General features: G+C 42.4%; 1 protein-coding gene across 2 annotated transcripts; it reads right to left on the reverse strand.

Annotated features, from left to right (window-relative positions):
* Positions 1–1,207: 1,207 nt before the first annotated feature.
* On the reverse strand, positions 1,208–20,682 carry LOC100563283 (arylacetamide deacetylase-like 3). Of its 2 annotated transcripts, none has more exons than XM_062980786.1 (4): positions 20,430–20,682; positions 8,192–8,408; positions 4,832–4,895; positions 1,208–2,358 (listed from the first exon to the last, which is right to left on the reverse strand). In XM_062980786.1, exons 1-4 carry the CDS (start codon positions 20,619–20,621, stop codon positions 1,584–1,586), a joined length of 1,248 nt encoding a protein of 415 aa, XP_062836856.1. In that variant the 5' UTR covers positions 20,622–20,682; the 3' UTR covers positions 1,208–1,583. The 2 variants fall into 2 exon arrangements, with proteins under 2 accessions (XP_062836856.1, XP_008113220.1); XM_008115013.3 differs by lacking the exon at positions 20,430–20,682 and adding an exon at positions 9,368–10,587.
* Between the last annotated feature and the right edge of the window lie 681 nt (positions 20,683–21,363).

Raw genomic sequence — 21,363 nt, forward strand, 5'->3', positions numbered from 1 at the left:
TGGGGGGGGGGGGGAGAGTAAATGTATTACCCTAGGAAGCCTGAACAGGTAAAGATGTGGGGCATCAGATGGAAGTCAACCTTTATGTTCACACAAGGGGTTTGGGGTTGTGTTTGTGTTACTGTTTTTTTTTTTTCTCGTGTCAGGAGCAACCGGAGTTGCTTCTGGAGTGAGAGAATTGGCCGTCTGCAAGGACGTTGCCCAGAGGACGCCTGGATGTTTTGATGTTTTTACCATCCTTGTGGGAGGCTTCTCTCGTGTCCCCGCATGGAGCTGGAGCTGATAGAGGGAGCTCATCCACACTCTCCCCAGGTAGGATTCGAACCTGGCAGCTTTCAGGTCAGCAACCTAACCTTCAAGTCACTTAGTCCACTACGCCATCTGGGGGCTCCGTGTTACTGTTTACAATGTGTTATACATATATATATACCCACGTTTATATATAGACATGTATATATATATTAACGTTTTTATCAGAGCCGGTCCGACAATGAGGCGAATTAAGCAGTTGCTTCAGGCGCAAAACATACGGGGGCACAGTCGAGACTGCTTTTTCTGTTGATTTGTTGTAAAACATGATGTTTTGGTGCTTAATTTGTAAAATCTTAATATAATTTGATGTTTGATAGGCTTTTCCTTAATCCCTCCTTATTATCCAACATTTTCGCTTATCCAACACTTTTATTTTCAGTGATTGGTTTTGGGGGGGGCAACATTCTGTTTGCCTACACTTTAAAATTACCTAGGGCCATCTCTGGTTCTTATGTATCCATTCATAGGACATCTTAGGTAACCCACTCTTATTTTCTTTTTTAAAAAATATATATATTTGTATATACTTACAGTAGAGTCTCACTTATCCAACACTCGCTTATCCAACGTTCTGGATTATCCAACACATTTTTGTAGTCAATGTGTTCAATATATCGTGAGATTTTGGTGCTAAATTCATAAATACAGTAATTACTACATAGCATTACTGCGTATAGAATTACGTTTTCTGCCAAATTTGTTGTCTAACATGTTTTGGTGCTTCATTTGTAAAATCATAACCTAATTTGATGTTTAATAGGCTTTTCCTTAATGCCTCCTTATTATCCAACATAATTGCTTATCCAACATTCTGCCAGCCCGTTTATGTTGGATAAGTGAGACTCAATTGTATATCTATCTATATACACACATATATATTATCTTTCTCTCTCTCTCTTTTCTCTCTCTTCTGATTATCATTATCATTTTTATTATTATTATTTTATTTTTATAATATTACTATCCCCTCCCCTCTCCCTTCCCCTTTCCTTTTATTTTAGTTATTTTATTTAGTTTTTATTTTTATTTGTATTTTTATTTTTACTTTATATGTCACTTGGGTCGGCACAACTTCTGTTTGGTTGTCATATAATATGTAGTCTTGTCCGTCTCATTGTCACTGTGTCTACGTATCACAATGGTAGAAATGCACTAATAAAGACATTCACAAAATACAATAGTTACTGGTGCTTCTTAGGAATGTAGGGCACCCAATCCCATGACACATGCAGAAACAACCTGAACAATTCAGAACTCTCACCTCTTCCCATTTACAACTTTTTAATAAACTGAAGTAAGTCTTCAAATGCTGATCTTGTGCATGCAAATTCAGTAATCCCAGTGTCAATAAATAATGCAACTCCATGGAATCCATCTTCAAGATGGTTCCAGGTCACACGCACGCCGTTGTCCTCTAGCCGTTTCTTGTATAGCAGCCCATCATCTCGAAATATGTCATACTCACAAGTCAAAATGTATGTCTCAGGGAGCTGTTGTATAATGGCATCCACATCTTGAATTGGTGAGCTCATTGTTTTGTCATACAGTCTGACTTTTTCATATAATTCTTTTGAAAAGGGAACAGGAGGTGGGGGTTTGTATCCACGGGCTTTAAATTTTTCCGGGATGAGGTCTGCACTAATCCATTTCTTGAATTGCATCCTCATAATCTCAGGAATATGGGCATTGTTCAACATATCGTCTACATTGTCCAACTTCTCATCCAGAAAGGTAAAAGCAAGCTTTGCAGCGCGTCTCATGGTCAAAGCAGGGCCAAATTGGTTTTGCTGATGAGCTGGCAATGACAGGTCCAGTATTTGAAGGAATGGGTACAATAGGATTTGAGCTCGAACCTTTGGAACATGCATTTTTTTCACCAGTTCCCGACAGATGGTTGAAACAAGTGTCCCTCCACTGCTTTCCCCAATAAGGATAATGCGGTTAGGATCTACTCCATAGTTTTTTGCATGGTTCATAAAATATAGAGTTCCAGTGAGGCAGTCTGTTAGCTGGGCTGGATGCTGGTGCTCAGGAGCTAACCGAAAGCTGAAATGGCAACCAAAAGCACTAGTTTACATCATTTGACAAAATAGTACAATTTCCTCTGCTAGACCATTACTCAAGGTGTCCCAATTCAAGGTGCAGGTTCTTACCTACAAAGCCCTGAATGGTTCAGGACCCGCCTCCCTCCACGACCGTGTTTCCCCCTATGAACCCACACAATCTCTTCAATCATATGGGGATGCCCTTCTCTTGCTTCCTCCTCCATAACAAGCTCGGCTTGTTGGGACGAGGAAGAGGGCCTTCTTTGTAGTGGCCACCCAGATTTGGAATTCTTTTCCCAGGGAGTTTAGGCAAGCACCCACCCTATCATCTTTTAAAAAGGAGTTAAAAACTTGGCTCTTCCAGTGCACTTTTGAATAATCTAGTCCCCATGATCAAAACCCCACTTAAACGAATTCATTATATTTCACACTTTATTCTACTCTATGCTGGAAATCACTTGAATCCCTACCTCACTCCAATTCTCCTAGAGAATGGTTAGCACTTTGTCCTTTTGCACTTGCAAATGACATTACAATACATATTTTTTGCCTAAACCGCCCTCCCATTTTATTCACTTCGCTACCAAATGGTGGTCCTTTTATGCTATCATATTTTGTTATAAATCATTTCTTATTGTTATTATATTATATTAGTTTGGTTTCAATGTGTTTTATTTGGTTGAAGATGCTGTTTTTTTTTTTTTTACATGTATTTTACTTTGCTTATTATTTCTGGTTTGGCCTTGTCCCTGTGTTAGCCACCTCGAGTCCCTGCGGGTAGATAGAGGCAGGATAGAAAAATAAAGTTGTTGTTGCTGTTGTTGTTGTTATTTTATTATGACACAGCAAACAAGATAGATATGCTGGATTTCGTATCACAAAATCATAAGTCAAACACTTCCCAAGTGTCTAGGACTGTATGATGTATTTTCGGATGATGTGCGCAGATCCCAGTAGGGTGGCCTTTTGCAGTTGGCAGATCGTAAGTTTGTCAATGTCTATTGTTTCCAAATTCCGGCTGAGATCTTTTGGCACGGCACCAAATGTGCCGATCACCACCGGGACCACCTGTACTGGTTTCTGCCAGAGTCTTTGCAGTTCAATCTTGAGGTCCTGATAGTGGCTGAGTTTTTCCTGTTGTTGTTATTATTATACTGGGACAGCCCACTGCAGCTAATCAATCATTACATTAGTATTAACAGCTAGAGTTAGGCCAGCCATTCAAATGGTTAGGGAAAGATTATGATCTTACCTTCATTCATGGTTCAAACAACTACCAAGTCTATGGTCAGGAATTAGTCCTTTGGCTCATCCTCTTTGTGCTTTCTTAAAGCATGACTCTTTCCAAGTCCCCTGTTAAGTTTTTCATTATACTTGGATAGGTTATGCATATGTGCAAAAATTTAAAAGCAATTTACTATTTTATTATAATAATAGTCAGGCAGGCTCCCTCCCTCCTATCCTTCCGCAGGAAGGTTAAAACTTGGTTGTGGGGCCAGGCTTTCGAATAAGAATCAGCAGCATTAATTACTATTATGTACGCTGGAACTCAATTGACAGACCCAGTCTTTTAAACTTGAACACGCCTATCTGTATTTTATAATGCGTTTTATGAATGTCTTATGTAAGTTAATTTTTTAACTGATTTATAGTGTATTGTACAGTTTTTATATGTGTGTTTTATTGTAAGCTGCCCTGAGTCCCCTGTTGGGTGAGAAGGGCGGGATATAAATATTGTAATAAATAAATAAATAGTAGAAGGCCCAAAGGTCAAAATAAATAGAGGGAAGTGATAAAGGTGGATTGTGGGTCCCATCAGATAGCAGGCATCCATGTGAAAACATGGTTCTTCTTTATGGGTGCATATATGCAGCTGAATTAATGCAGTTTGTCAGGACTTTAACTGGTATGGCTCAATGCAATGGAATCATGGGAGTTATAATTTTACAAGTCTTTCGCTTTCTCTAGCAAAGAGTGCCTCATGAAACTACAACTCCCATGATTTGGATAAAACAAGCTGAAACACATTTACAGACCATTGGTTCTCTCACTTCAGCAGAAGGTATCTACAGCTAGAGGAAACACCTTTACATTTGTTCCTGCATCACACAAGAGAGGAAAGAGTGGTGGATTTATTGGTCCTTTCTCTTATCAGTGTATTTTCTCTATTATTCTCTCTTTGGTTACAATAAGAAATGGATTATTTATCAGCCATGGCACATGTACATTTGGAGAATGGGATCCTGCTATCCAACCTCCACAGTACCTTAAAACAACATAAACACGAATAAAGGAAACTTACATATACATGTAGCACTTACAGAATGCCACCCAGTATTTGTTATGTTTGTATCCCACTTTTCTACAAGGGGTGCTCAAATAGTGTCTAAAAGAAACAAACTATGAAACATGCAATATCAAAATAGTAAACAAAAACATGCAGTAAAAGCCTCTACCTTTATAAAACCACTTACTCTAAAAACACAACCACTGAATCACTTTCTCGCGCAAGGAAGCGGCATAAAAGCTCGTAGGTTCCTAGGAGGAAAAATATCAATGCACAAAAATTATTAAAAATCAAGTTGGTCCTCACCACTGTAGCTCCACTGATATTATTGTTTAGTTTCACAGACTATTGTGAATCTGAGTTTTAAAATACTTTATTGTCAAAGGCTTTCATGGCCAGAATCACTGGAGTGTTGTGTGGTTTCTGGGCTGTATGGTCATGTTCTGGCAGCATTTTCTCCTGATGTTTCATCTGCATCTGTGGCTGCCATCTTCAGAGGACATTTTAAATTGGAAATAATTTGTTTAGGTAAAGGTAAAGGTTTTCCCCTGATGTTAAGTCCAGTCGTGACCGACTCTGGGGGTTGGTGTTCATCTCCATTTCTAAGCCGAAGAGCCGGCGTTGTCCGTAGACACCTCCAAGGTCATGTGGCCGGCATGACTGCATGGAGCACTGTTACCTTCCCGCCGGAGCAGTACCTATTGATCTACTCACATTTGCATGTTTTCGAACTGCTAGGTTGGCAGGAGCTGGGCCTAACAGCGGGCGCTCATTCCGCTCCGGGGATTTGAACCTGGGACCTTTTGGTCTGCAAATTCAGCAGCTCAGCGCTTTAACGCACTGTGACATTTATTTAGGGTCTGGTAATTTCACAGGATGAGGCCGGGAGCAACATTGCCCAGTACAGTTTTTCAGGGCCACATCCTTAATGTCCTCTTGCAGCCTTTGTTTTTCGCCAAATACAGTGATTCTCAACCTGTGGGTCCCCAGATGTTTTGTCCTTCAACTCCCAAAAATCTTAACAGCTGGTAAACTGGCTGGAATTTCTGGGAGTTGTAGGCCAAAACACCTGGGGACCCGAAGGTTGAGAACCAGTGACCTAATACAACATTTATAATAACACTATGATTTAAATGACATCCAGAGTATTGTCTTGCATACAAGTCCCCCTTAAATGATGGAAAAGGGAGTATTTCCCATTTTTGTATTAAGGAAAACAAAAGGAAGAGGAAAGCTGCAGAAATTTGGGGCAAGTGAAGGTCAATGGCGGATTCTACAATCTGGACTGGAATCATGTATGATCTTTCATGTAACATGAATTAGTGTGCATTTTACTAAGGATGGAGCAACACTGCCAAATAGTGGAAAAGAACTGCCAAAAGAACTGGATTATATGACTCTACCCTGCCATATAATTCAGTTCAATGCAGTTAAACTGCATTATTTGGTAGTGTAGATGCAGCCTCAGTAGAAGAATCACTAAGAAGCCAAGTTACTGAACTGCCAATGTGCATAACTAATATGCACTGGGAATTCCCAATGTACATGGCAACTCCCTTGTTGGTTTCCCATTGCACACATCAGTTTCTTTACCAGCTCAATGCACACACTCCCTCCCCAATACCAAAGTTGAATATCTTCGCAATTCTATTTCCTTCACATGAAAGTCCACTTACAGGGACACAATACCCCACTAGGATTCTGACAATGGTTTTAAATAACATTTAACTAATAATGATGCATTTTATTTATATTAATAATTATGGCGCCTAACCAACAGTTGTATTCCACTAGCTGGGATTTACACCTGTGATAATTTTGTCAGTTGGCCATTGGTTCAATTGTTCTAATCTGAGTTGGGAATAATTGGTAATGTGTGGCAGAAGGAAATCCTAATCCACAATCACAGGCGCTCAAAAACTCAGTACTGTGCCTGTGAAACTGGAAAATTAATCAACAGAACTGTTACATTGGTTTGGATTTAATGTATAACTATTTTAAAAAAATAATATATTTTTGTTAATAAAAATGAAATAATGTATGTCTTCAGCCTTTTCATACTATAGAAATATAGCATCAGGATGCCATTTTAAATAATTGATTTATTTACTCTGACATATGTATGTATTGCTCATATAGCCATCAGAAGGGTCGGTAGGCAGTCCTACAAGGATTCTATATAACGCTATGGCAACGTTAAATAGAATCATGGATTTTGTAACTGTTGAGGCATTGGAGTTTTCTGAGGTCTTCCTCCCTAAACAATAAATTTTATAAAGTGAAATTATAGTGCTGTGTGTAGTGTGAAATGGTACCAACAATTAGTGGTACACAAACATGTTACATTATCACCATATTTTACTTGGTAGTTTTATGGGAACAGTAGAGTCTCACTTATCCAACACTCGCTTATTCAATTTTCTGGATTATCCAACACATTTTTGTAGACAATGTTTTCAATACATCATGATATTTTGGTACTAAATTCGTAAATACAGTAATTACTACATAGCATTGCCATGTATTGAACTACTTTTTCTGTCAAATTTGTTATATAACATGATGTTTTGGTGCTTAATTCGTAAAATCATAACCTAATTTGATGTTTAATAGGCTTTTCCTTAATCCCTCCTTATTATCCAACATATTCACTTATCCAACATTCTGCTGGCCTGTTTATGTTGGATAAGTGAGACTCTACTGTATTTGTATTTTTCTTCAAAAACAACAACATTAGAAACAATCGATCTCTCTTGAATGACACAGTTCTGTTCCAGTCAACAAAACAAATGGCTCTGATCATAGTCTTTTGAACAAATATGTATGCAGAATTGCCTCACTTGTTCTATCATTTTCAAATATACCTGCATCATCCACCGGACCACATCACAACTGTGCACTGGCAGTCATGTTTTCAAAAGAAACCTACGTGTGCAACACACAACGGAAGTGTATTATGGAGTGTAATGTATTTAAATATTTAATATGTTTTAATTTAGTCTAATTTTAACTGTAAATTTTGGAATTTTATGTGTTTAAGGCCTTGAATAATTGCCTCTATGTAAGCTGCCTTGAGTCCCCTTCGGGGAAGAGAAAGGTGGGGTATAAATAAAGTAAATAAATGCATAAACAAATAAATAAGGGCAAACTCCATAATGTATACAAAACACATATGGAATATAAAGATTATACAGTCTAGATCTAGTGAATATTTTGAATTAATGTATGCATTGCTCATATAGCCATCAGAAGGGTCGGAAGTCGGTTCTAAAAGGAGTGGCTCCCATGTACATGGAGTGGTGGATCCTTTCTGAATTTTAGACTGAGCTTTACTGAAGCTATCCAAGGGGCTGATCCCTTCTGAGATGGGTAGAGATCAGCACCTCAGTCAGCTGCCACACGTCAGAAATATAAACATGGCCTGATGTACGTTCCTTGCTTTGGATACTTTTAATTCTTGAAGCTCTTAGATGTCTTGTTTTGGATTTCCAGGCATAACGGCGTATTATTTTTAAAAGCAATGTTACAGTTGCATCATATATCTTACTTTTGCTTCCAACCACTGCACATCCACCATGCATGTAGAGAAATCCTCTTCTTAGCTCACTAGATGGAGTTTTTGGATGGTAAATCCTTATTGGTACATGCTCAAACCTTGAATCCTCAATGAAGAGCTTTGACTCCTTCCCTACTGGTACTGAATTCAACAGAAATCTGATGAACTGAAGTTGGGTGCAGATCCTTAATTTCTCAAAAATCTTCCCCTGTTTTACAGCGAGGGAGAAAGAGAGTGGTAGATCAAAAAATTAGTACAAGGCACTGTGAATATTACCTTCCTCCAGTATTAAGAGCCAGTTTGTTACAGTGGTTTGTGTGCTGTACTAGGAGTTCGATCAGTCGGCATTCAAATCCTACTTTGAGCATGGAAATCAACCTTGGGCAAGTCACATTTTCTGAACGTCAAATGAAGGCAATGGCAAACCTCTTTTGAATACAGTAGAGTCTCACTTATCCAAAATAAACAGGCTGGCAGAATGTTGGATAAGTGAATATGTTGGATAATAAGGAGAGATTAAGAAAAGCCTATTAAACGTAAAAATAGGTTATTATTTTACAAATTAAGCACCAAAACATCATGTTATACAACAAATTTGACAGAAAAAGTAGTTCATTACACATTCATGCTATGTAGTAACTACTGTATTTACGAATTTAGCACCAAAATATCACAATGCATTGAAAACACTGACTACAAAAATGTGTTGGATAATCCAGAACGTTGGATAAGTGAGACTCTACTGTATATTCTTTCCCCCACTCAAACCCTAAGATAGGGTCACCACAAGTTGGAGCTGACAACAAAACTTTCAGCCCCATCCAAAAACAGCAAGAACGCTTCTGAATGCATTAATGTTTTTCAAATGGTTTTATGAAGAAGGATTAATAAATTGGCTTGAAGATCAATTCTCTTTAAACAAGAATAATCCTTCTACAGATAACACACTGCAAGTTTCTTACAAACTTCAAATTAGTGTTATACCCAATCTTTGTTTTGATTTTCAGACCATTTTTTAAAAATTTCAAACCCTCCAATCTGCCCTTATTACATTGATCCATTTTTTATTCTCTAAACTCCTTGTTTGTGAAGCACTGCCAGCACTTTTCTACAATGACTAGTCTATGTCCTTTGGATATACTGTATTTACTCAAATCTAACACTTACCTTTTTGGCTAAATGACCTCTCCAAACCTAGGGTGCACATTAAATTTGTGTCATACAGTAATCTTAGTGCTGAGCTCAAGCCAAAGGGAAAGCTGCTTCAGGAGATGCACCTGGAGCTTCTCTCATCTCTAATTTAATTGCCTTGACTCAATGCTATGCAATTCTGGGATTTGTAGTTTGGTGAGGCATCATCATTGTTAGGCAGAGAAGGTCCAAGACCTTGTCAAACTACTGCCCCCATGACTCCATAGGATTGAGCCGGGGCAATTAAAATGATTCATTCTATAGCATAGATTCATCTCAAGGTTTTCTTTTTTGTTGCTGGAAGGTTTGGTGTTCTAACACTTGGAATTCTAAACAGGCAACAACTGTAATGGCCAAATGACAAAGAGAGTACTTTTTATCACTGTGCATTATATTTGTCAGGAAATACTTGTCTTGGTTTCAGGGTTTTGAAAACTAAAGTGCACATTAGAGTTGATGACGCATTAAACTCGAAAAATACAGTAGTCTCCATAAGCTATTCCTGAAACTGCTAAGGATGCTTATGAAAAGCCTCCTCTGTTCCCTGACATGGCTTAGTCTTACTTGTCCTGTTGTTCTGAATGAGAAAGATGACACTAATCACTCATGCAAAACCCTTTGGATATGGCAAACTATGCATCCGTTGAAGGGTGCAATTACTGTATGTACTACTCGAGTATAAGCCTATTTTTTCAGCCCTTTTTTAGGACTGAAAAAAAAAAACCTCCTCAGCTTGGATGAGGGTCCTGGTGGGCTTATATTCAGGTTGGCTTATACTCAAGTATATATGGTATATTTATTATTTTTCTTTATTATTATTGGTATTGTTACATTTATTATTTTACTCTATTAATTATTATTATTACATTTATCATTTTACTCTATTATTGTTGTTACTTTTACATTTATTTTACTCTATTTTTATTATTAATACATTTATTATTTCACTCTATTATTATTAAAAGGATACATAAGCACATTTGCATTGAAGAAGATGAAAATAATGATTTAATCAGAGTTGAACAGTCATATCTTAAATTACAGTTTGATGTAAAGATTCAAAAACATTTAAACTACTGATGCCTCAATTAATGTAATTTTATTGGTATCTCGGCTTATACTGGAGTCAATGTTTTCCCAGGTTTAATGGGATAACCCATCATTACCCCATTTCCCTCTTTCCTTTTTTTTTTCTCTTCTTCCCCCCCCCTTCTTCTTCCTTACTACCATTCCCCCTACCCCCAAATCCTCCCTCACTAACCTTTCCTTTAGTCCACAGCCCCTATATCACTATTATGTATCAACAAAGTTTCAATAAAAATTATATATATATATATATATATATATATATATATATATATATATATATATATAATTAGGTGCCTCGGCTTATATTCGGGTCAGCTTATACTCGAGTATATATGATATATGGTCACTTCTCAATTGGGCTATATTGGAGGGATCACCATCCCATATCACTGGGCTGTCTGAGCCCGGGGAGCCCCGGATGGCCCAACTGTCTCAACAGGCGCTTCAGGAATCAGTTAGTCCCTGGTTTTTTTTTTCCACCCAAAGTGAAAGCTATGTAAAGTGACTTTCCATGGGATAAGCTGGATCAGCTTCCTTGTGGCCTTTAACCACCACATGGCTGATTGAATCCCACACCAAGCTAAATGGTCAGTGTATGTGCCCTAATGACCTCAGACTGGGTTTAAATTAGCAGCATATACCAGTTCAGCAACAGTTTACCCACAGAGTCCACCGGACTGTGGTGGAGGCTCCTTCTTTGGAGGCTTTTAAGCAGAGGCTTGATGGCCATCTTCGGGGGTGCTTTGAATGCGATTTCCTGCTTCTTAGCAGGGGGTTGGACTGGATGGCCCATGAGGTCTCTTCCAACTCTACTATTCTATGATTCTATGATTCTATCTCCCATCACACAACATAGAGGAACTTCTGGAGGGTCTCCATGAGTAAACTATCATGGTACTGGTGTATGCAGTGGTAGTGGCAACACGGGATTCTTCCAGTGTTGCACCAGTGTGATGACCCATGGGCCTTGTAGTCCTGCTCAGGACATTGTAATTCCTGATGAAGATGAAAACTTGGGTTTTTTACCTTCCCAGTCTGAACTGGATTCCTCTCAGCCAGATCTTTCCCAGGCAGATCTGGGAACCTTGCACCTGCAAGAAAGTTGTCTCCCAGAAGTATGTCAAACAAGCCCAGAGCCTACTTCTCCCGTATTCTTGCGCCGGGAGTTTTGTAAACAACAGAGAAGTTTGGATTCAGCTTCGCGCAGGAGTGCGAGGATTGCAGCTAAGAATGTGGCCAATTAAGACTGCTTCTCGTGAGAATCTTTGGGGAGTCTCACATCTGGTCTCAGAGTTAGCTTTCGGTTCTGATTCCCAGAGAACTGCTTCGGCGGGAAAGCTAGACTCTATTTAGGTGTTTTACCCGCGTAGTAACTTCGCGGAGTCAATTCGTCAGCCTACGGAGCGAGTTGTGTCTGGACAGCGCGCTCCGGTTCAAGCCTCGCTCCTGCTCAAGCCTTGCCTTGCTATCCAGCCTTCGCCTTGCTTCCCAGCCTTTGTTTATCTACGGACTTTGCCTTGTTTCCCAGGATCAATCCTTGCCTTGTTCCACGGATTTATCAAGTTATTCCACGGACCTTGTTCTTGTTCTTAGTTACCTTGTTCCACGTTCAAGCCTTGTTTCAAGTATCAAGTTATTTCCTAGCCTCGCTCAAGTTTCATGGACTAAAGGACCTTGTCATCTCCCCTCACTTTGCTTGGCAAAGTGAGTGTTTCGGTTATTGGATTACAACTTTGGACCTTAATATTTCTTATTGGACATTGCTTTTTTGGACTAATTCTGACCTTTCCTGAAAGGTCTAATTCTGGACTATTTTCTACACTTGTTTTTATTAACTTTATATATTCCTACAATAAAGATATTAGATAGATTCTGGCCTCTGTGTATGGTTATTGGTGCTCTGCAGCCTGGGTCGTGACAGTTTGACTCCGCCACCCTAAGCACCAATTAACCTCGGCCAGAATGTCTACCGGAGTCGTACCTGGGCCGAGCGGCCAGCCGATTACCTACACCATCGACAAGGAAGAGGTGGACCGAATCCGTGATAAGCTCAATGCACAGGATGGAGAAATAAGGGGTTTGAAGGAACGCGGAGTTCGTCTTCCGGCCATGGCGTTGCCAACCAAGTTTACTGGAGAAGCTTCTAAGGTTCATGTCTTCCGTCGCCAATGTCAAGCTTATCTGGAGGCCCGTGCTGCCGAGTTTCCCCAAGAAGACATCAAAGTGGCATGGGTTTACAGTCTTCTAGACGGGCCAGCGGCCAGCTGGGCGACGGCACTGTTCGACCAAGCCTCTCCACACCTAAGATCAGCGCAACACTTCTTGGACCACCTCAAGGAGACTTGGGGAATCGAGGACAATTTGGAGGCAGCCGGTCACAAACTCCGTCGCCTTTTCCAAGGAGACAGACCTATGTCTCAGTATATAGCCGAGTTCCGAGTGCTGGCCCACAACACCGGCTGGAACGATGTAGCCCTCAGGGGACAATTCCGGGAGGGTCTCAACATTGAAATGCTGGAAGAAATCTCCAAGGTGGATCCTCCCCAGACCCTCGAGGCACTCATTGATCAATGTTTACGGGCTGAAGTCATGATTGCCAACAGAAAACAGTGGGTTCGAGGCCAGGGCAGTAGAGCCGGGGCAAAACCCCCCGCTCCCGCCAGCGTTCAGCCACGTCCGGTGTGGAGACCCCCACCGCCAACCCCATACCCCAGAGGAGGCGAGGAGGTGCCGATGCAGTTGGGCAATGTGCGTCCCAGACTAGATGCCGCCGAGAAGGCCCGTCGTCAACGCTTAAACCTCTGCTGGTACTGCGGGAACGGGGGCCACTTCGCCAGAGAGTGCCCAGCCAAAGGGAAGCCTGCCGCCCGTCTTGCGGCGGCGTCCTCCACGGAGACGAAGGCGTCTGAGCCGACTGGCACACAGCCGGCGGGGGAAGCCAACGACCGGGTGTAGAGAGGCTCGCCAACCCGGTCAAAAAATCCATCCAAGAGCCGCCAACCGGGGTCCTGTTCCTTCTCGTGGTCACATTATGGTCAGCAAAAAGGGGACCCGTCATGATCCACGCCATGATAGACTCTGGAGCTACCAACAATTTCATCGATAGAGAGTATGCCGACTCTCTGGGATTACAATATCATGATTTCAAGAATGCCCGTGTGGTGCAAGCCATAGACGGCCGTCCCCTCAAGACGGGCCCCGTAAGTCAGTGGTCGGAACCCACCAGGATGTGGATAAGGGAACATATGGAAGAGATTTCCTTCTTTGTTACCGAGGTCCCCCATTTCCCTGTGATTTTGGGAATTCCATGGCTGACTCTCCACGACCCTAACATCTCCTGGTCCAACAGAGAACTGCAGTTTGCTTCACCGTACTGCCAAAACCATTGCCTCGTAGCCAAGGTATGCCATGCCACAGACACCGAGCCCATCATCACCTTGCCAAAGAAGTACTCCGAGTATTGGGATGTATTCAATGAGAAAGAAGCCGAAAAATTACCCCCACATAGACCTTATGACTGTGCCATTGACTTGGTGGAGGGGGCCCCGATCCCGCGAGGGCATCTCTACTCCCTGACTGAACCAGAGCAAGAAGCTCTCAGGGAATTCCTAGAGACAAACCTTCGCAAGGGATTCATCAGACCCTCTCAATCCCCAGCCGCCTCCCCAGTGATGTTTGTGAAGAAGAAGTCAGGGGAACTACGCTTGGTGGTGGACTACAGAGCATTGAACAATATCACCAAGCGGAACAGCTATCCCCTGCCCTTAATCTCGGATCTACTGGATCGGCTTCGAGGAGCCAAGGTTTACACCAAGCTGGATCTTCGGGGGGCTTACAACTTAGTTCGCATCAGGGAAGGGGACGAGTGGAAGACCGCCTTCCAGACCAAATTCGGATTATTTGAGTCCCGAGTTATGAATTTCGGTTTATGCGGAGCCCCCGCAACGTTCCAGCATTTTGTCAATGACATTTTTCAGGACTATCTAGACAGGTTCTTGATAATCTACCTGGACGATTTTTTGGTGTTTTCCAGATCACAATCAGAACATGAGAACCACGTCAAAATGGTGTTACAACGATTGCGGGATCATGGACTTTATGCCAAGCTGGAAAAATGCGCTTTTGATCTACAAGAGGTAGATTTCCTTGGTTACCGCATCTCGCCTCTAGGGCTTTCCATGGATCCAGCCAAAGTTTCAGCAGTATTGGAATGGCGGGCGCCAACTAACAAGAAAGAGGTGCAGCGTTTCTTGGGGTTCGCGAACTACTACCGCAAGTTCATTCCAGATTTTGCCCGCTGGTCCGACCCCATCACTAGCTGCATCCGTGGAAAGCAGCCTTTCCGCTGGACTGATCAAGCAGAGAAAGGGTTCCAGCAACTAAAGAAACTATTCACCTCCCAGCCAATTCTACAGCACCCAAATCCTGGAACCCCTTTTGTGGTGCAAGCGGACGCCTCTGATGTGGCAATTGGGGCTGTACTCTTACAACCGGTGGGAGATCACCTCCACCCCTGTGCCTTTTATTCTCGTCAACTAACCACACCAGAGAGGAATTACACCATTTGGGAAAAAGAACTACTGGCCATAAAGGCAGCCTTTGAAACTTGGAGACATTGGCTAGAAGGGGCCAAATTTCCCATTGAAGTCCACACTGATCATCGTAATCTAGAACATCTAAGAACTGCCCGCAAACTAAATCAGAGGCAGCAACGTTGGGCTTTATTCTTTGAACGTTTCAACTTCCAGATCCATTATGTGACCCCAGCCCAAACCAAGCAAGCAGACGCCCTGTCACGTAAACCGGAATACGCTGCAGGACGCAAGGAGACCTTTGAATCCCAACTGCTACAACCTGAGAACTTTGCCACGCTCACGGTGGGGAACACCAAATCCATTCCCATTGGTTCAACTTCCCCTACTCCAGGACCCATCTGTGCTCAAGAAATCAGGGCTAGTCAGCAAGCAGATGCCTGGGCGCAGGACCAACTTCGCCAAGGTCTGCATTTCCCCTTTTCGCTTAAAGATGGGCTGCTCTGCTATAGAAATCATGTTTATATCCCACCCGGACCGGGCAGGGAAAAAGCGCTTCGTCTGTGTCATGACTGCAAACCAGCAGGACACTTCGGACTATTTAAAACTATGCATTTGATCCTAAGGGATTTTTGGTGGCCCAAGATCCGCAAGGATGTGGAAAAATATGTCAACACCTGCCCAGTATGCCAGCGCTCCAAGATACGAAGGGAGAAGCCCTCAGGGCTTTTACACCCCCTTCCTACCCCATCTCGCCCATGGGAAATAATTTCCGCGGATTTCATCACTGACCTACCACCTTCCTGTGGATTCACCACGATCTTAGTGGTGGTGGACCTATTCACCAAGTTAGCCCATTTCATTCCCTGCGAAGGCCTCCCCACGGCCAAGGAAACTGCGGATCTATTTCTTCAACATGTTTTCAGACTACATGGATTGCCCAAGAGTTTAGTCACAGACCGTGGATCTCAATTCACCTCTCGTTTTTGGAAGGCACTACAAAAACTATTGGGCATAGACTCTCGCTTATCTTCAGCTCATCATCCCCAAACAGATGGGCAAACGGAGCGCACCAATGCCACTTTGGAGCAGTATCTTCGCTGTTATGTAAACTATCAACAGGACAATTGGGCTTCTCTGTTACCACTGTCTGAGTTTGCCTACAACAATGGAGTTCAAGCTTCTACAAAAGAAACGCCGTTCTTTGCAAACTACGGCTTCCATCCACGTTTCTTTCCCCCTGTCATTGAAACTTCAGAGGTTCCCGCAGCAGAGGATTGGCTGCAGGAACTCACAGCGGTGCAACAACTTTTGCTCCAGCAACTGGACCAAGCCAAGGAGGACTATAAACGCCACGCTGACAAACATCGCCAGCCGGGCCCTGAAATCAAGGTAGGAGATCGGGTTTTCCTGTCCACTCGCTTCCTGCCCTCCCACCGCCCTTGCCGGAAGTTAGATGCCCGTTTCATTGGTCCCTATCCAGTGGTGGCGCAATTAAACCCCGTGACTTTCAAACTCCAACTTCCGCGTTCAATGCGCATTCACCCAGTGTTTCACCGTTCCCTGCTCCTTCCGGCGGATGGTGTGCGACCTGATACAGACCAACCGGCCCCCCCTCCTGTTTTGATGAATGGGGAGGAGGAGTTCGAGGTTGAGGACATTTTGGATTCTCGCTTTCACCGCCGCCGCCTACAATATCTCATTGACTGGGTGGGTTTTGGCCCTGAGGAACGCTCTTGGGAAGACGCCTCCACAGTCCATGCTCCTGATCTAACCCGTCGCTTTCATCAGACCTATCCCACCAAACCGCGACCTCGCGCCTCGGGGAGAGGGCCCCAGTTTGGGAGGGGCCTTGAGGAGGGGGATAGTGTGATGACCCATGGGCCTTGTAGTCCTGCTCAGGACATTGTAATTCCTGATGAAGATGAAAACTTGGGTTTTTTACCTTCCCAGTCTGAACTGGATTCCTCTCAGCCAGATCTTTCCCAGGCAGATCTGGGAACCTTGCACCTGCAAGAAAGTTGTCTCCCAGAAGTATGTCAAACAAGCCCAGAGCCTACTTCTCCCGTATTCTTGCGCCGGGAGTTTTGTAAACAACAGAGAAGTTTGGATTCAGCTTCGCGCAGGAGTGCGAGGATTGCAGCTAAGAATGTGGCCAATTAAGACTGCTTCTCGTGAGAATCTTTGGGGAGTCTCACATCTGGTCTCAGAGTTAGCTTTCGGTTCTGATTCCCAGAGAACTGCTTCGGCGGGAAAGCTAGACTCTATTTAGGTGTTTTACCCGCGTAGTAACTTCGCGGAGTCAATTCGTCAGCCTACGGAGCGAGTTGTGTCTGGACAGCGCGCTCCGGTTCAAGCCTCGCTCCTGCTCAAGCCTTGCCTTGCTATCCAGCCTTCGCCTTGCTTCCCAGCCTTTGTTTATCTACGGACTTTGCCTTGTTTCCCAGGATCAATCCTTGCCTTGTTCCACGGATTTATCAAGTTATTCCACGGACCTTGTTCTTGTTCTTAGTTACCTTGTTCCACGTTCAAGCCTTGTTTCAAGTATCAAGTTATTTCCTAGCCTCGCTCAAGTTTCATGGACTAAAGGACCTTGTCATCTCCCCTCACTTTGCTTGGCAAAGTGAGTGTTTCGGTTATTGGATTACAACTTTGGACCTTAATATTTCTTATTGGACATTGCTTTTTTGGACTAATTCTGACCTTTCCTGAAAGGTCTAATTCTGGACTATTTTCTACACTTGTTTTTATTAACTTTATATATTCCTACAATAAAGATATTAGATAGATTCTGGCCTCTGTGTATGGTTATTGGTGCTCTGCAGCCTGGGTCGTGACAACCAGCAACAATGGGGGGAAACAAGTGGTCTACGCTTCCCCCCCCCCCATGAGATGGAGATTTGGATGAGTTGGACAATGTGGGGTGATGGGTTCCCCATGCCCACAGGAGGGCACCTCCATATTTGCCATGATGTGTGATGATTTCGGTGGCCTATCTAATGAAGTCGTAAGACAAAATAACTTTCCCAAGATCTATGCTACACCGAGTCTTAGATTAAAAAGGTAAAGGTTTCCCCTGACGTTAAGTCCAGTCGTGACCGACTCTGGGGGTTGGTGCTCATCTCCATTTCTAAGCCGAAGAGCAGCATTGTCTGTAGAACCCTCCAAGGTCATGTGGCCGGCATGACTGCATGGAGCACCATTACCTTCCTGCCGGAGCGGTACCTATTGATCTATTCACACTGGCATGTTTTCAAACTGCTAGGTTGGCAGGAGCTGGAGCTAACAGCGGCCACTCACGCCGCTCCCAGGGTTTGAACCTGGGACCACCGGGGCGAAGTGCGTTAAACATTAGACTTTATGTATATGCTGCCTTTATTGATAAAAGAAGTTGCATTCTAGGTAAGGCATGATAAAAAAGCGAAGACATAAAACAGCAATAAATAAAAATGTACATCTTTGGGCATCACCATAATATATTTAAGCCACATTATCCATTCTGAGGATTATTGTTATTGCTATGTGCCTTCAATTCATCCCCAACTTATGGTGACACTAAGGTGAACCTCACAGGGTTCTCTTGGCAAGATTTGTATTGAGGAAGGCGGAGTTGTCTTTGCCTCCCTCTAAAGCAGAAAGATTGTGATTTACTTAAGGTTACTTAGTGGGTTTCCATGTCTGAATCCTTGTTCTTTAGCATTATAGTCCAACACTCATGCTACACCATACTGACACCAACTACACCACATAGGAAGGGCAGAATATAAACCAACAATTACCAACATTTCAGTATTACAATAAAAATTCTATAAATCATAGATTTTTTTATTAAATAAAGGAAAGCCAAAAGTTATTTAGATGTTAAAATCTCAATATGTAAAAGCACCAACAATTGTTATCTTAATTACGAGAATACTTTAAATTCTGCGAACACACACACACACACGTCAACAAACTGGTTCAGTAAGTTTTTTGTACCTTTTGTTGCTTGAACTTATTCCTCCCAGGGCACTTAGAGAGTGTGCCTGACTTTGCTTATACCAGATAATATCAACAAAGTACTGTGTGAACTAAACAGAATGGTATTTAGATGTGTAACTTCACACAGCTATTTTTCCTTCTCAAAACCCTTACTATGGTATCCCATTATCTAGACCAGTGGTTAAGCACGCAAGTTCTTGTAATTTGGTTACAATTCTAATTGTTCAATCTCCTTGTGGAGAGAAAAAGCAGGGTATAAATAAACATAGTAATCATCATCATCATCATCATCATTGTCATCTGTTAGATGGATAGAAATCTGTCTTTCAGTTGGAATTCATCTTAAAGCTGCAGAGAGAAATATATTCCCAATTACTAGTTTACCAATTATTAGTTGTTCCTAAGAATATGAAACCCCATTCTAACAAGTGTGAGATGCAGATACAGTAGAGTCTCACTTATCCAACATAAATGGGCCGGCAGAATGTTGGATAAGCAAATATTTTGGATAATAAGGAGCAATTAAGGAAAAGCCTATTAAACATCAAATTAGGTTATGATTTTACAAATTAAGCACCAAAACATCATGTTATACAACAAATTTGACAGAAAAAGTAGTTCAATACGCAGTAATGCTATGTAGTAATTACTGTATTTACAGATTTAGCACCAACATTTCACGATATATTGAAAACATTGACTACAAAAATGCGTTGGATAATCCAGAACGTTGGATAAGCGAGTGTTGGATAAGTGAGACTCTACTGTATTACTAATTGCAGTAATACATCCGAGGGAGGGAGGGAGGGAGGGAGGAAAGAAGGAAAGAAGGAAGGAAGGAAGGAAGGAAGGAAGGAAGGAAAGAAGGGAGGGAGGGAGGGAGGGAGGAAGGGAGGGAGGGAGGGAGGGAGGAAGGAAGGAAGGAAGGAAGGAAGGGAGGAAGGAGGGAAGGAAGGAAGGAAGGAAAGAAGGGAGGGAGGGAGGAAGGAAGGAGAGAGGGAGGGAGGGAGGAAGGAAGGAGGGAAGGAAGGAAGGAAGGAAGGAAGGAAAGAAGAAAGGGAGGGAGGAAGGAAGGAGAGAGGGAGGGAGGGAGGAAGGAAGGAGGGAAGGAAAGAAGGAAGGGAGGGAGGAAGGAAGGAAAGAAGGAAGGGAGGAAGGAGGGAAGGAAGGAAGGAAAGAAGGAAGGAAAGAAGGAAGGGAGGAAGGAGGGAAGGAAGGAAGGAAGGAAAGAAGGAAGGAAAGAAGGAAGGAAGGAGAGAGGGAGGGAGGGAGGGAGGAAGGAGGGAAGGAAGGAAAGAAGGAAGGGAGGAAGGAAGGAAGGAGAGAGAGGGAGGGAGGGAGGAAGGAGGGAGGGAGGGAGGAAGGAGGGGGGGAGGGAGGGAGGAAGTAGGGAAGGAAAGAAGGAAGGAAGGAAGGAAGGGTGTTTTAATGCTTACCCATTGAAATGCATAGATTGTTCCCACATGATATAGCCAGAGTTTTATAGGGTCTCTGCTTTCCGCAGGAAAGTCTACTTTTGTGAATGCACTATAGGCAAGCAGAGAACGCTCAAGGAAAAATGCAGGAATGTACATTGCACGTTTTGTAACAGACGTGCAAAATGAGACCAAGCTCTGTAAAAAAGGCATTGTCCTTTTCAAAGGAGATAGGATCCAAGTTCTTGCTCCTTTGGCAAGTGCTGTTTCTGAACTCTTAACCAGTTACAGCACTGTAAATAAATCAACTCTCCACCTACACACTATAAGGTAGGATCTCAAAATCTAAGTACATCAGAGCACATATTCATGCGGTTGGGAAAGAGCACAGCCCAGGGAAGGTATGGCGTGAAGTTGTTGCATATGCATTAAGCAATTAAATAAATTGGTAACTAGACTGCATCACTGCTAGAAGATAATGTGAGTAAGAGATGATAATTTATGTCCTTTACATTTTTCAGGTTCAATGTCTGTATCCATAAGGTGGTTATTTTCCATTTCATCCATTTGCTATTTTTTTCTATAAAGAAAAATGCCTTCTGCTAAAACATCAAGGATACAGAGAGAGTTTATTGCACAAAATTCGGAAGAGATAACAGTGATAATCTATTTGGGATTCAATTCTAACCAAAGGGGAAAAAAATGCCAATGGAGTGGAAATAGTGTCTGGAAGTGTCTATTTTCTCTTGCAATTTGTTATGCAGAGGAAAGAGGAAGTCAAATGCATTCAGACATGCACGCTGGACTTGAAAAAAGAAAATATTGCGTGAAATCCTATAGTCAGAGATGCTGAAATAAAAGGGAATCCTGATGCCTGGTGGTTGTTGTTGTGTTTTTTTTTAAAAAGAGATAAGCTATTTTCCAATGTGGAAAAAAGGGAATGGTATATAAAGAA

The sequence above is a fragment of the Anolis carolinensis genome, chromosome 4 (genome assembly GCF_035594765.1).
Source record: "Anolis carolinensis isolate JA03-04 chromosome 4, rAnoCar3.1.pri, whole genome shotgun sequence".
NCBI classification, from domain to species: domain Eukaryota; kingdom Metazoa; phylum Chordata; class Lepidosauria; order Squamata; family Dactyloidae; genus Anolis; species Anolis carolinensis.